The sequence below is a fragment of the Thermobia domestica genome, chromosome 8 (assembly GCF_964235325.1).
Source record: "Thermobia domestica chromosome 8, izTheDome1.hap1.1, whole genome shotgun sequence".
Classification (NCBI taxonomy): Eukaryota; Metazoa; Arthropoda; class Insecta; order Zygentoma; family Lepismatidae; genus Thermobia; species Thermobia domestica.
In genome coordinates this window covers 25,564,201-25,581,367 of record NC_137461.1, presented here as the reverse complement: position 1 = coordinate 25,581,367, position 17,167 = coordinate 25,564,201, and the positions used below count along the sequence as shown (strand labels likewise).

General features: G+C 35.0%; 1 protein-coding gene across 1 annotated transcript in view; it reads right to left on the bottom strand.

Moving 5' to 3' along the window:
• Positions 1 to 16,223, bottom strand: part of LOC145692067 (odorant receptor coreceptor-like) — a 44,965-nt gene extending 28,742 nt beyond the window's left edge. Inside the window, exon 1 of the mRNA XM_081767357.1 lies at positions 15,178 to 16,223. Within this exon, the coding sequence (XP_081623483.1) occupies positions 15,178 to 16,223 (1,046 nt within the window). The remainder of the gene's footprint in view (positions 1 to 15,177) is intronic.
• Positions 16,224 to 17,167: the final 944 nt, after the last annotated feature.

The window sequence follows — 17,167 nt, the reverse complement described above, 5'->3', positions numbered from 1 at the left end:
TTTCGTAGGGGAAAACGTCATTATTTCTATATTATAACATTTACTAAGGTTTCTAAAATGCAAGAAGAAGAATGTTAAAGACGGTACTCACAAGTCTCATATTTAAAAAAAAAAATGCTCAATATAACAGTAAAGAAAGCAGGTATTCGGTAATAATTATGTTAAATTACCACCCGAAATAGTCATTTTATGGCTTTAGTCTTGCAAACTGAAATCTCTGCAACTTACAAGTTAGAATAAAGTGTTTCTGAACGAAGTACAAGATGTAAGCAAACGTTTATAACAAAATAGAAAGAAAAAAGTTCTCGTGTATGTTTTTGTTTGTTTGTTTGTTTGTTTGTTGATATTACATTTTTCTTATCTGCCGAAATGAATTTAGGGAGCCAGTGAAACACATATAACAAGATGTAGGCCTATAACTTCCAGGTACTTGAAAAGGTTAGGTAACTAAAGCGACACTTATGGTGTGTGGGGGGTTGCATAAGGTACAGTTGTTTGCCCCAAGTGGAATACCAGTTTGGAATTAACCAATCAAGGTGGGCAGACCCGGACTGAACTTATGGCTCATACCGGTAAGTTTTTTTTTTTTTTTTTTTTTTTTTTGTCAGGGGTAAGGCGATTAGTTTGGACCCAACCAAAAAAACTCGACATACTTTTGTATACTTTCACAATAAAACTGAACTAATTTAACAGGGAAATGATTGATATAGCAGGAAAATTTGATCTTACGCTTCATCAGTACTCTTTCTTTTATAAAACAAATCTAGTTCTAAACTTCCTTTTTTAATATAGGTGGAAGTATGTTGCTATTAGGGGATAGAGGGGTAGCTCCGGTCAGGAGGTAGCCCCGGTCAGTTTGATATAGCGTGAAAAGCTTGTCATAAATAGAAGCAGATGATGGTGCCTTACTGGCAGCTGTCAGATAAAGTAATTTTGAGAGCGACGCCATTGTAGGAGTGCTAGGTATTAAATGAAGGAGTTGTTGTTTTCGCTGCATTTTATGTAATATTAGACAAAATATTCGGCACTTTTATTCCATTTGATAATATTATTAAGTGACTTTTTACGTAGACACTATGCTTATATAGTTCTAAAGCAATCTATAAATTAATGCATTCATTTGCTTGTATGTTCGTGTTGATCGTGTTTTACACAAAACATGCGTTTTGGTTTGCCTCGGTCAAACGAATGAGGTAATGGCAGTCAGTGATCGGGGCTCCCCGACATTAAAATAAACGATAATAAATAAGTCTTGACAGTCAACCTCCAAACAAAGCTCTTCAAGAGTAATCTAACTCAGAGGCCAGAGATCATGAAGTTGAACAAGGAACTTCCACTGGATCCAGACGTAGATATTCACTTGATGATTTTTTGCCAATACCAATAGATTCATATTTCAAATATATTAAGGTGTAGACGAAAAATACATGTAACGTCCATGAATAAGTAGTTTTTTTTTAAAATACTCTTTACACGAAACTGTGGTTTATTATATCTTCTTGTAGATACCTAACTATTCTAAAGTTAATGAATAAATTTCAAATCTTAATGGTGTTGAAGTTTTTTCTCATATGTAAAGCATGGGGAAATCCCTGACTGCCATTACCCAACCGTGTGGGAAATAACGGTCAATTGAGTATGTTCAATATTTATTTTTTAGCTTGGCAATGAAATAAGAGATGTATTTGAAATTGGTCACAATAAACTAGACAGAATTACCTATAGGATCGACTTACCGGGGGAACTTTTCGTGCTTTACGAGCTAGATTATAACGATTTTTGCTTAGGTGACCGCCATTCCCTCATCCTACCCTACTTATCGTCTTTACGGGTGTAGAATAACACTCTTTTAACCTTTAGGACATTAATGATACTGCTGTTACTATAGGAACCAATTTATTCTCGATTTCTATATGTACCCTGCAATCATTTAGGGATATCTGGTACATGATTAGATGAAGGATAGATTCGTTAAAAATAGTTTAAAACAATAAGTTGAGAAATTAAAATAGTACTTGTGATCCCAAAAAGACCCCAACTTGGCAAACAACATTGACGATTTAGGCTTCGTACGTTAACGGTTAATACTACATAGATTTAGTGGCTTGCAGTATTGAAACCTCCCACCCAACAAAGCTTGGAACCCTCTCAACAAAAATTTCTGCATGCGCGTCTGTTGTACATTCTAAACAGATTTTCTTTGTAGAATCTACTACCGGAACAAAAATTGAACTTGAACAAGATTGTCATAAAAAGCTAAGAAAGCTAAAGTTTCCTTTTTTCTAAAATCTCTTTTAAAAATAATTTTTATTTTTTATTAGGGAAATAATCCATCCCATGAAAGCCAGGTTTCTAGCATCTCTACTCTTCAGTAAGGTAAACCACAATTTCATGTCTCAAAAGAAGCACGACTCAACCTTGTTGAAGATGAAATTGCGAAAAAAAATCTACACTCGTCTTGGGTTCAGAAATATTAAGTATTTTAAAAGTTAAAAAAATTCTATTATAAATACTTCATATTCTCTAAGTATGATGTCTCTCTTAGCATAACTGTGGAACATTACACTGAAAACTTTTCTTTAAGTGTGAAACCAAATTTTAAAAGTGTAACATACGAGCATTTATATATATATATATATATTTGGAGGAGGGAGGGATCGTTTGGTGGGGCAGGACCTCGTGGATACATCCTTGAATAAAATATTTTAACAAAAGAAACACTGACCAAAGCTTAAAACATACTTTATTTTAAATTATAATTTGTAACGGTTTCGGATATCTAACATATCCTTCTTCAGAGAATATCGAAAAAGGAAAAAGGACTGAAGAAGGATATGTTAGATATCCGAAACCGGTTACAAATTATAATTTAAAATAAAGTGTGTTTTAAGCTTTGGTCAGTGTTTCTTTTGTTAAAATAATCAATCCAAATCAATGAATAGTCTTACTAAAAAAGTATTTACTGATATGAATTAAGTATTGGAACAATTTTGAATTAATCTCCGCCCTAATTTCTCTATTGAAAGCGGGGGGCGCGGTGGCTCAGTGGTAGAGTGTTCACCTCCGGTGTTTGGGGTCCGTGGTTCGATCCTAGCTCGTGCCGTATGGACTTCGTGGTAAACAAACACCGTGTACGTGGGTTTTCTCGAGGTTCTCCCGTTTCCTCCCACTTTCTTCATTCCACCATTTCACTCATCTCGCATCATCATCGTCTCCTTTAGCCTAACCGGCTCGTCGTGGGACGTAAACCTTCAAGATTTCATTTCATTTCTCTATTGAAAGCGGAAGTCCTAGAAATGTACTATTTGCGTTTACAACCTACATAAATTTTCATACCTCCCCCCTCCCCTCCAAAAAGCAGTGGTAGGTAGAAACTTTTTTGATCCTGATTTTGCGTGTCAACAATAGATTCCACCTCTCCTCTTGTTTTTCTATTAAAACATTACGATATATCTACTAGTTCTATCGCTTTTGATTTTAAGTTCATATTTTTTAACACTACGCCACTTTCGAAGTATAAAAAAATGGATCTTACATTTTTAAATAAGACTTGCTACAAGATTCTAGTGTACCACATTTTTACAAATATAATTTTACACACAAAAAATGCATTGTTTACAAATTCAATTAAAATACAGGATGTCCTACAAGTAAGTGCCTACTTTTTGTGAAATCGCGCCTTTTAATAAAATCAATAAACTAATCTTTATCATGTTACAAATGTCATAAAAATATTAAAAGCAGTTTATATATATGTGCTCCAAAATTTGTATTTTGTTATTTCATTTCAGATTTCTTGGATAATATAGATTCCATATCTACGAAATAAAATTGAATGAAGCAAGATAAAATTCTCAAAGAGAATGTAAGGAACTTAAGACCTTCAGACAATGCAATTTGAACTCAAATCAACAATAGACACTTATAAAAGTGAAAGAAAAATTCAGTAATTATTTAAAATTGAGAGAAAGCTTAAGTTAGGGAAGCAGTTTGAGGCTTTCGCTGCCAAAGACAAGGAGTCAGAGTTTCTTGTTTCTAGCACTTATTAAGAAGCCTCATTTACTCTTAATTACTGTATTATCTTATCCAAATGGAGCAACAAGTATGAGAATGTTCATTCAGTAATGAGGCGACTTTTCTTGCTTGTAGTAAGATCAATCAACACAATTGTCGTGTCTAAACCAGAGTTCGTAGTTTGAGGGAAATTTTACGAATCGAGGGAAATTTCGTAGCGAAATTTAGCAAAAAGAAAGGAATAAGGGATTTTTTCGATAAAACGTGAAAATCCAGGAAAATTATCACGCTGAGTGATTTACCAACATAAATGCTTATTTTTTTTTTTAAGTTTTCCACAAATAAATTAAGAAAATAGTATTTGTGTTTGAGTCCTATCAAAGTAGCATAATTTGCAATAATTTCTGACTGAGTGTATTTCTGTGGGTATTTTGTTGTAAAAGAAAGTGAAGGAAAAAGAAAGAAAATAGTAACTAAAACAAATGAACAAAACAAACGTGGTTGGCACTTCCTTTAATATAGATAAATTTATTTTAAAAGATAACTTCTGTCATAGGAATTGTACACTCAACGAACTAAGTAATATTTGATAAGAAAAGGGAAAATTCTGAGTTAGTCGAGGTAAATTTTCTTAAGGAAACCTACGAAAACTGATCTGCACAAATGAAGAAACTAACTAAAGTTATGACATGTGAGTCATCTCCGCCTGTTATTCTAGTGGTTAGCGTGTGTTTCCTTGGTGCACCTAGGCCCTAAAAATTCCATTTCTTCTCAGTAGGAAAAAAGTGATCGATCTGGCTCAACATTAGCCATTAGAGAACAACTCACAAGCCCCTGGGAAAGTGACCACCGTGCACCGTGAGCCCACGGTCTTTTATAACCTCAAATTTAGGGGTGAATTTAATCCCTTTTATGAGCACTTTTAAGGGGGTGTATTCGTTCTCTTTTATGACCACGTTTAAGGGGTGAACTCGTTCCCTTTTACGAGCCCCCCTGGGAATTGACCACCGTACAACGTGAGCCCATGGTCTTTTACAACCTCCATTTTAGGGGTGAACTCGTTCTCTTTTACGACCTCCATTTTAAGGGGTGTACTCGTTCCCTTTTATGAGCATATTTTTCAACCCCTATGTTAATTACGAACACATAGAAGAGCAGATAACACATAGCACTATTTTAACATAGCAGATATCATGTAAGATTAAGAGCAGAAGACTACATAACATAGCAGGCCTCCATTTTAAGGGTGAACTCGTTCTCTTTTATGAGCATATTTTTCAACCCCTATTTTAACATAACAAAAATGACATAAGACTACGTAACATAGCAGGATATACTCGTTCTCTTTTATGAGCACTTTTTCAACATAGCAGACAAAGAACATAGCAAAGGGGTACGAACACATAACATAACAAGGGTGAACTCGTTTTCAACCCCTATTTTAACATAGGAGATAACACATAAGATTACGAACACATAGAAGAGCAGATAACACATAACACTACGTAACACACAGAAGATCAGATAACAGATAAGAATATGAAACATAGAAAGGGTGTATTCGTTCCCTTTTATGAGCACTTTTCCAAACATTATTTTAACATAGCAGAAATTACGAACACATAGAAGAGCAGATAACACATAACATAGCAAAGGTGAACTCATTCCCTTTTACGAGCATATTTTCCAACCCCTATTTGAACATAGCAGAATATGAACATACAACAGAACAGATTCGTTCCCATTTATGAACACTATTTCAGGGTGAACTCGTTCCCTTTTTCAACCCCTATTTTAACATAGCAGAAATTACATAGCACAGCTAATAAAAGAACATGGTTTATTTCAGAAATTACACTGAGACTACGTAACACACAACATCCTCCATTTTAAGGGGTGTATTCATTCTCCAACCCTTACGAACACATAGCAGAAATTACGAACACACAGAAGATCAGATAATACATAAGACTACGTAACATTTCAAGGGTGAACTCGTTCCCTTTTCCAACCCCTATTTTAACATAGCAGAAATTACACTGAGACAATGAACACACAGCATTTTAGGGGTGTACTCGTTTTCCAACCCTTATTTTAACATAGCAGAGAATAGAAGTGTACTCGTTTCCAACCCAACATTATTTTCTTTTACGGGGGTAGCAACACCCCCAACCCACCTCCTTTCTCATCCAGGGCTTGGGACCGGCAATGGCGGAGTTTAAAAAAAATAACATCGTCATACTCTCATAAATGAATAAAGCATAATATCATTAGCATCAATAGTAGTGAGTGAGAATTTGTTTTAAAAATTCTGCATCGAATAACCAGATGCACGACATGCTAAATATAGGAAACAGTAATGTCCACAAAATTGAGATAAATCACCTTGAATACGTCTATTATTCCATGTATAATACAGACAGTTTCGTTTTAAAAACCTTATATGATGTTGTATATAGGGAGGTATACCATAGCTATCGAAATACTCTCCCACACACATATTAGATATATAAACAGCAACCCAATGTTCACCAGGCTTATCACTAGAATCAGTGTTTATAATTATGGCGGCTGGAAATGTATGAATAAACAAAGGTAACTCATCAGCAGCATATACACCAATAAAATGATCTTTAGGCAAATTTTGTTGTAATGCTTCATAAAGCTCAATTGTATTTAACATTTTTTTCTTTAATTAATATATATTTTTCTCTGGAAATCAATTTCTAATTCTGAAGAGAATTCACCATAAATAATTATTGTTACAGGAGATGACAGTGCTTCTTTAAAATGAACCTCTAAACGTACACTTCCTTGCCGTTGTGGACTAGTATGAAATGCAGCACTTGCGCTTGAATCAGGAGTTAAATCAAACACCAGTAGAGTATAACCATTAGGATATTCAGCGAGTGAAATATTATTACCTTGATTAGAATAATAAATACCTGAACCTGTAAATAACGTAGAATATGCTTGTACATATACCTTATTATCAAAATCTGGTTGTAAAGGTTTGAAGGGCATTGGATTTCCATCAACATACAATGTAAAAAATGACATACTAAAATGTTGAAAATTGAATGGGTTTGTTTGATAAGTACCATTGAAAGCAGCATTAGTAACAAAACCAATAATAATACGTTTAGGCACTATGCCTGAAAACAGATCTGGAAGTGTACTATCCATAATTCCTTGTGGCAGAGTTTCTGTCTTCACCTGCACTTTTGTTATAGGATATTTTATTCTAAATTTAGGATTTTGTAATACTTTATTTTGTGCTATTTTAACTGTTCGCTCTATTTTCTTGTTCAACTAAAATTTTATTAAATAGTTTTTCTATTATAGAATTCACATCTGTACTCGGCAAAATAATTTCGTTACCACTATTTACAAAGAATCTACATGTTTCTAAATCTATTGGTTTTACAAAAGTTGTAGTCAAAGAAAAATTTACTTTAAAAGCTGAATTATCTTGTTCCTGTTTTAATATATCTAAACAGTCTTTTCTTTTATTCTTTAAAAAACATCCACTATCCTCATTTAAATCAGTATCACATTTTAAAATATTTTTTTTTTAAATTATTATTAAATAGAGTATCAGAATTGATAATATTTGATTTAACCTTTTTTGTTGCCATTTTTTTAACTAACTCTTCAAAGTTACTATAATAATTTTGAACTGAGTTTTTATAATATAATATTAATATTATTATTATAAAATGTCTTACTTACAAAAGAAAACAAAACCACACTATTAATAAACCACACTAATAATATAAACGCACACACACAAAAAATATCTGAACTTTACGCTTCACACGGTAAACATGAAGTGATTACAAAAAAACATGTCGGTCAGTCTTTTATACCTGTCTGACCGCATTGCGTAATATTGCGCAATAGTATGAGTCATGCTCGGGAATTCCCCTCTTTTTTTATACCTTTGTGATTGATTACATTACGTTCAGGGATTCCTATCGTTGAATGACAAGTTATTGTCTGTTAAAGAGAAAACTAGGTCAATGTTTTTTAAAATCCGGATGAATGACGTAATGAGAATTATCTACATATGGCGGAAGTTATTATGTAACTGATAACAAAACACGGAAGTTTCGCATTCTTTAAATAATCATCTCTGCTATGTTCAAGTATAGGTTAGAACAAGTTCACTCCTTAAAAGAATCTTTGCTATAGAGTTCGAATGTATTATCTGTTATGTTCAAATAATGGTTGAAAAATGTTTGGAAAATAGGCCCACCCTTTAAAATGGACTATGTTTAATCTTCCATGGAACGAATACAACCTCATTATTGTCTTAGTTTTATGTAATTTCTAAGTTCACCCTCTAAAATGGAGGTCGTAAAAGATCATGGGTTGGAAAATATACTATACTCTAAATAAGGCTGGAACAAGTCTTATGTATCTGCTGTGTATTCACCTCTGCTATGGGGCCGCGGTGGCTCAGTGGTAGAGCGTTCACCTCTGGTGTTTGGGGTCCCGGGTTCGATCCCAGCCCCCGCCAAGTGAACTTTGTGGTGGCCAAACACCGTGTGCGTGGGTTTTCTCGGGGTTCTCCCGTTTCCTCCCACTTTCGTCATTCCACCATTTCATTCATTACTCATCATCATCGTCTCCTTTAGCCTAACCAGCATAAGCGTGGGACGTAAAACTCAAAGATTTCATTTCATTTTCACCTCTGCTATGTTTCGTAGTCTCTGTCTGATGTGCTATGTTAAAATAGGGGTTGGAAAAGGGAACGAGTTCACCCTTGAAATGTTACGTAGTCTTATGTATTATCTGATCTTCTGTGTGTTCGTAATTTCTGCTATGTGTTCGTAAGGGTTGGAGAATGAATACACCCCTTAAAATGGAGGATGTTGTGTGTTACGTAGTCTCAGTGTAATTTCTGCTATGTTAAAATAGGGGTTGGAAAATAAGCCATGCTCTTTTATTAGCTGTGCTATGTATTATCTGTTCTGTTGTGTGTTCATAGTCTCAGTATAATTTCTGCTATGTTAAAATAGGGGTTGAAAAATATGCTCATAAAAGGGAATGAATACACCCTTGTGTGTTACGTATTCTTATGTATTATCTGTTCTGCTGTATGTTCATAGTCTCAGTGTAGTTTCTGCTATGTTAAAATAAGGGTTGGAAAAGGGAACGTGTACACCCTTAAAATGGAGGTGGTTGTGTGTAACGTAGTGTTGATAGTCTCATGTTAAAATAGGGGTTGGAAAAGTGGTCATAAAAGAGAATGAATACACCCCTAAAATGGAGGTTGTTGTGTTTATTATCTGCTCTGCTATGTGTTCGTAACTGCTATGTTGCATAGTCTTATGCTAAGGGGTTGAAAACGAATACACATCTGCTATGTGTTCGTAGGGGTTGAAAAATATGCTCATAAAAGAGAACGAGTCCACCCCTAAAATGGAGGTTGTTGTGTGTTACGTAGTCTTATGCTCTGCTATGTGTTCATAGTCTCAGTGTAATTTCTGCTATGTTAAAATAAGGGTTGGAAAATAAGCCATGCTCTTTTATTAGCTGTGCTATGTATTATCTGTTCTGCTGTGTGTTCATAGTCTCAGTGTAATTTCTGCTATGTTAAAATAGGGGTTGAAAAATAAGCCATGTTCTTTTATTAGCTGTGCTATGTATTATCTGTTCTGCTGTGTGTTCATTGTCTCAGTGTAATTTCTGCTATGTTAAAATAGGGGTTGGAAAAGGGAACGAGTTCACCCTTGAAATGTTACGTAGTCTTATGTATTATCTGATCTTCTGTGTGTTCGTAATTTCTGCTATGTGTTCGTAAGGGTTGGAGAATGAATACACCCCTTAAAATGGAGGATGTTGTGTGTTACGTAGTCTCAGTGTAATTTCTAAAATAAACCATGTTCTTTTATTAGCTGTGCTATGTAATTTCTGCTATGTTAAAATAGGGGTTGAAAAAGGGAACGAGTTCACCCTGAAATAGTGTTCATAAATGGGAACGAATCTGTTCTGTTGTATGTTCATATTCTGCTATGTTCAAATAGGGGTTGGAAAATATGCTTGTAAAAGGGAACGAGTTCACCTTTGCTATGTTATGTGTTATCTGCTCTTCTATGTGTTCGTAATTTCTGATATGTTAAAATAAGGGCTGGAAAAGTGCTCATAAAAGGGAACGAATACACCCCTTCTATGTTTCATATTCTTATCTGTTATCTGATCTTCTGTGTGTTACGTAGTGTTATGTGTTATCTGCTCTTCTATGTGTTCGTAATCTTATGTGTTATCTCCTATGTTAAAATAGGGGTTGAAAACGAGTTCACCCTTGTTATGTTATGTGTTCGTACCCCTTTGCTATGTTCTTTGTCTGCTATGTTGAAAAAGTGCTCATAAAAGAGAACGAGTATACCCTGCTATGTTATGTAGTCTTCTGCTCTTAATCTTACATGATATCTGCTATGTTAAAATAGTGCTATCTGTTATCTGCTCTTCTATGTGTTCGTAATTAACATAGGGGTTGAAAAATATGCTCATAAAAGGGAACGAGTACACCCCTTAAAATGGAGGTCGTAAAAGAGAACGAGTTCACCCCTAAAATGGAGGTTGTAAAAGACCATGGGCTCACGTTGTATGGTGGTCAATTCCCAGGGAGGGGCTCGTAAAACGGAACGAGTTCACCCCTTAAACGTGGTCATAAAAGAGAACGAATACACCCCCTTAAAAGTGCTCATAAAAGGGATTAAATTCACCCCTAAATTTGAGGTTATAAAAGACCGTGGGCTCACGGTGCACGGTGGTCATTTTCCCAGGGGCTTGTGAGTTGTTCTCTTATGGCTAATGTTGAGCCAGATCGATCACTTTTTTCCTACTCTTCTCATATACAATATCATGAAATAGGATTCTTCAATGGTTAATGTGTGGTTTGGATTGGCCAAATTTAAAATTTATTCCTCTTTCTCCTTTGCATTAGCACATGTGACAAAAGTTAACTTCCGAAAGACTTCATAACGTAAACCGCCAGGGCCAGCTCTACCGTATGTGCCACACGTGCATTTGCACGGGGCTGCAAGTTTTCAGTAGCAGCAAAATCTGTCATAACTATATTATTTAATATAAGCATTATTTTTCTTTTGTTGTTGGAAACAGACTTCATGATGATGGTAGTTAAATTTACTAGCTTACCTTCTATTTGAATACTACATTCATAAGTGATGTTTAGGTAGCATTATTTTAAGGTCATATGGACAGAACTAAAGCAAATGGTCAAACAAATCCCAGCATAAATTGCTTGTTTATTGTCAAATACAAGAACTCAATTCTCGAAACAGAGGCGAGCACCAATTCTATTTAGTTAGTATCACAGTATTGATTTGAAAACTTGTCTTACCTTTGTCACAAACCAGTTCCCTATTTTTGAAGATGGAAAGAAGCTTTTAAAAAAAAAAACAAAAAAAAACATGTTTTAACAGTTATAGACGGAAAATCAAGAATTAAAGATAAAAGAGCTTGTTGCACTGGGATTGCAAACTGATATATTAAGATTGAAGCTCGATATTGAATTCTATAATAAGGATTACCCATCTTTCCTCTTCAAGTGTGTTTGCTTTATCATCTAATATAAATAAAATAAAGAGTTTGATTCTGTGTCTGACTGTCTGCGGTCTGCGAGAGCTACCAAATTTTGGTCACGAGTACCTTCGTCCAGGTCCCAGACCACGACGGAACGTTTTTTTTTTTTATTCGAACCAGGATGCCTCAGAGAGGCCGTTTGCTGGGACATATAAAAGTATGGTAGTAGAAAATAACGGATATTAGTGTAAATCCATAGTTTTCGCGGTCGCTGAGATCAATCGTGACACTTGCATTAGGGATGACTTTGAAATTCAGATACCATTATATGCGGGCCGGATGTTACCTGAAGGTGGGGAGTTATCGAGATATGTAAAAATAATCCGAAATTAGCAATATTAGTGTCAAATCCATAGTTTTCCCGGTCGCTGAGATCAATGGAGATACTCCCACAGCCTTTGACTTCCAAATACAGCGCCCATGCGAAGAATGGGTATTTTTATCTAGTTCAGTAATATAACAGATTCTTATTTGAAGAAAAAACACATACAATGATATTGTATTTTATAGTGCTGAGGTCTTTCTTAGTGCGAGTCCTTTTCCCTCCCTTTCGTTGCTCATGATGGGGTATCATACGTGAAATTGCGACTTTTAAGCTTTGTTGTTTCCGGAGAAAGAGAGGCGACAAATGATATCATTCCATGGAGCGTCAAATTCCCTAGGGCCGGCCCTGTGTATTGCAAAGCGAAGATTGGATTTGAAATTTACAGAAATACGGCTGGATCACATATTGGAAGTTTTCGATAAAGTTTTGACGTAAGATTTAAAAATTACTGTTTTATTTGTTGTTGCTTTTCATAGATCTATTTTTTTGTAATCATAATTGATTTGCAAAAATAAACAAAACATTTTTTTAACATCTACCTAAGTAGGTAAGTAAGGAGCACACAATAATAAAGTTTGATATAATTTTAGCATAATTATGACATGATAAAAATATGCTTAAGTTTTTTATGTGTCTAATTTTACATATATATATATATATATATATATATATATATATATATATAGTTGGTTTTGGCAGACCATGTACATGTGGTGGCACATCAGCACACAAAAATGTACACATAAATACCTAGATATGTATTTCTAAAAACAATTACGATTCTTTAAAAACCATACCTGAAGACAGCTCTCCAAGGAGGTAATATTGTGTATGGACGCAGTGATGGCAACCCGTGGGAAGTATCCATCTGCGGATTTTTTTAACAACGATTTCTCGAAATTCGATAAAGGAAATTTTGAGAGGATTTATTGAATTTTTCATATATCAATTCCATTGAAGCAAAAAAGAAAAAAAAATGACTAAGGGGGAGTAGACAGATAAGTCTTCAATAAACGCAAATTGCCTTTTCTCAAAACTACAAAATCCATGTTAGTGTTAAAGTGATTTATGTAGTGACTTGTGAAAGGAACGTTGGTTTCGTATACTTCCAAAACTTTCCATACAAAATAACTAAACAATGAACTTTGTTTAGTTTGATTACGTTCAGTGGAAGATCATGGCACAAAAGCGTGATGAAAATATTAAACTCACAACAAAATTTCGTTATTTTCATCAGCATTTTTAATTGTCTCTTTCAATTAAGGAAAATATGTGTTCATAAACTGCTTGATAAACATAGACGATGGAAATTTTTTGGATCATTTACTCATATATTGAAGAAAGTGGCTGATATACACCAATTTCACTGTTCATATTTTCTAAGCTTAACAAGAATTTTAGGAATGGTCCAAAAAATGGATCAAAAGATTGTGATCTTGGAAAGACTTTTAGGAATGATCCAAAAAATCCATCAAAAGATTTCGATCTTGGCAAATATACCTAATTAGTTTTTGGATCAGGGACCAACATTTTTAAACGGCCCCTAAATCTAGTTTTTCATATTTTTTTACGGAATGAAAACATCATACTGCGTAAATTGTTAGTTATGGTTTGGCTACGCTGTATGTATATCTCAAAAGATGGGGCGTACAAGAAAATGTTTGATTGAACAAAATATATTTATTTCTTTTGGATCAAGGGCCATAAAATTTTTGAACGGCCCCTAAATCAAGTTTCCATATTTTTTCGGAACAAGCACATCATACTGAGTAAATTGTTAGCTTTGGCTTGGCTACACAATCAGTAATTCTCCAGATATAAGGCCTACAAGAGAGTTTTTGCCTGAAATATATTGGATCTTTTGATCCAACAAATTATGTTATTAGTATAGCGTAGGAATCTCAAGAGCAAAATAGGAATTTCTGCCTCTCGAGATGGTATTTATAACGTTCCAGGTTGACATCACTGTGTGGACGAAATCTGCCCTAGTTTTCCTCAGAGTTGCCAATTTAGAGGGAAAGTCATTAAATCAAGGGACTTTGACTTCCATTATAGAGACAAAAAATCGTTTTTCCGATTAGCGACTTCTTTGGCGATTTTTGGGAGACCCGGGTTCGATTCCCGGCGGGAACTCATGTGGTTCGGATTCCACGTTAATCAGTAGGTCCACTTCTCATATAGCCTCGCTGCTGAAAGGGACGCTAAACTAAAATCAATTCAACTCTTTGGCGATTTTTAAATGACGATTTGGCGAGTTATTGTACGTACATAACTAGCGACGTTTGAGTTGCGAACACTTTGCCCTCCTGTAATCAAGCAAGTTCTAAATATTTCTTTCCTTTTCTTTTTGTTTATTTTAATCAGTACAAGCAAGGAGGTGTTGATCAAACATGTAACGTTACAACCCCTCACGCAGTCACACTTTATTTTCATTTACCATTTGCTCTCGAACGGAAACAATTCCAATCTTCAATGTTTTATAATTTGCATAGCTTCCCTTGAGACACACACAAAAAAAAAATGAAATATTTGAGGTTTACGTCCGACGAATATGCCGGGTAGGATAAAGGAGACGGTGATGATGAGAAATGAATAAAATTGTGAAATGAAGACAGTGGAAGGAAACCCCGAGGAAGTCTACACACAAGGTGTTTATCCATCACAAGCTTCACTTGGCGCAAGCTGGGATCGAACTAAGGACCCCATGCACCAGAGATGAACGCTTCCCCTTAGCCATCACTGGTCCCCGTTGAGACACGAAGTGAGACCTAAATTGGAGTGAGTGCTAGTGTTTTCAGGGCAGGTGTCCCCGGAGTGGAATTCGTTGCCCCATAAGAAAATATTAAATACCCCCGGACCATTTCTTCAACCGTGCTCAACCTGGGTTACCACCAATACTTTGGCACCCCTGTTATTCCAAGTTCCTTCCTACCAGATAAATCTTAAATCATGACTAGTGACAGATGTTTCTTTCGTCAATTTTAAATTTTTGTATATTTTTTAAAAATCGTATAATGTTAGTACTTTACTATGTTAATTATGATGGAAGTAATATGGTTTTAATTTTTAGCGACATTTTACCCAAATTTGAGTCATTTCATCTTTCATCTAGTGAGTTTATGTATCAAAGTCTTGGCAACATTGGTTTTCTTGAAGCTTTCCGTTGATTATAGATTAACTAAGGAACTTCACATGTATGAAAAGGACATAATGTTAGGACCTACCTGATTAAATACTGATGATGGTGAATGCAGTAACTCATAGACGTTCTCATGTTTTCCCAATAGTCCTCACCACCAAAATGACTGAAGCCTTTGTTACGTCCACTCTTGACTATTAAATTCGTGCTTTTATTCATCGTTTGATCATAAGGCAATTCAATTGGTCTAATGCGGCTGCCAGACGAGGATGTTATGTACCTTCTATAAAGCCCACCAGCAATTTCTGAAGCCAAATTATCAATAGCTGTCCTATTAGGGGATTTTATATTGTCCTTCAACAATGGTTCATTTTCAATACAAACATCAATCAGGAATCCAAGCGAATCTCTTAAATGATCCATCTGATTCACAGCTTGTGACAATAATGCACAAAATAATCCATCAAAAGCAGCAACAATAAGTGCAAAATACAAACTTGCAACAACTTGAAAGGCAAAGATAAAAGTGTAGATTGGTGATCTTTCAAAATCTAATGGAAACCAAGCCAAAAATGGAAGTGGTTTTGTTGAAGATGTAACATTAATAAACGTAGTAATATTATATTCCTCTGTAGTATCTTTAGAAACAGACATTGGTGCTAAACACCATTGAATTGCCAAAACTACATAAGAAGCCAGAAGACAAGTTGAAACCGTTTTGGATGATTTCGTTGATGACTCAATGGCATTGATACGAGACCAAATAAACGATGAATGTGTGTATGTATCGTTCCAAGTACTGAGTACATTTTTGATCTTTGCCCTCTTGAGAATAATATAAACTAACTTCACAAGAGCTTGAAATGCAAACAACCCCATCGCACCAATCATGGGCTGATCCTTAAATTTATCCGCGTTCTTCAGACACCCTGCTACAACTGAAATGACATGAATTGTAGTGATAAGCGTTACGAAAACACGATACAAAAGTAATAACCAGTACGACCAATGCAGAGCTGCATTTTGTCTGTTATTATTATCTTGAGCTGATTCTGTTATCCAATGGCCAGCAACTTTTAGCAAGCGAAAATTGAACTGAAGGCACACTTGTAAACTTTGAAAACCAAGCATGTTTGTTTCTGATTGCCTTATCAAGATACTATGTTAAGCACACTATCCAGTTGATTGGAGTCGAGATAATACTTAATATTCCGATTACATTAACGGGCAATTCGTAAACTAATTGACAGTTTCTCAGGGCAAGACCGAAACAATTTGTATTCGTGAGTACGGACAATTTGAGGTTATGGTAATTGTCAATATATGTGATACTTGTTTTAGTGACAAATTTCTGTAAACGGAGTAGATCATTCAGCACACAAGCCATCCACTGACTTACGAAATAATACAACAAAGAGCAATGATATTCACCACGTTATATTATTCAAGACATGAGACATTGTATCAACTCTCTAATTAAGTGACGTAACCACAGAATATTAGTGAGACTGCACTGTAATTATTACCTATGTGTGCAAACAACCGTAATTATAACGTTGGTTCTCTTAATAAATACATAATATCGTCGCTACATTTTCATTTGTAAAAGAAAGGACAAAATGAGGTACTGTTTGCAAAGATTTGAGTTAATGCTTACACTTTAAAGGGGAAAAAATTGATTACCAAGAGTACGTACAAAGTTATATTTCATTCGTAATCTTTGATCTTTTTCCTTGATATTAAATGCGATTTATTTTTAATGGCTCCACGTAATAATGAATTGAAATGTTGTCATTAAGTTTGAAATGATTTCGTAACGTATCTTACTTATTGGGAACTTCGAAGTTTTGTAATTATCTGTTACATGTCGCGTTTTAATGCATAAATAATCATGTGGTTTGAAACACTTTTTGTGACTGCAAAAGCTTTTAGCAGAGAAACGTCAAAGAAAATGGTGTGCAAACGCACATACCCAGAACTGGATTTAGGTTTAGTGGGGCCCTAAGCTACTGAAGGTAATGGGGCTCTTTATGTGACCAGATGAACGTAAGCACCCTATTTACAGAAATGAAGAA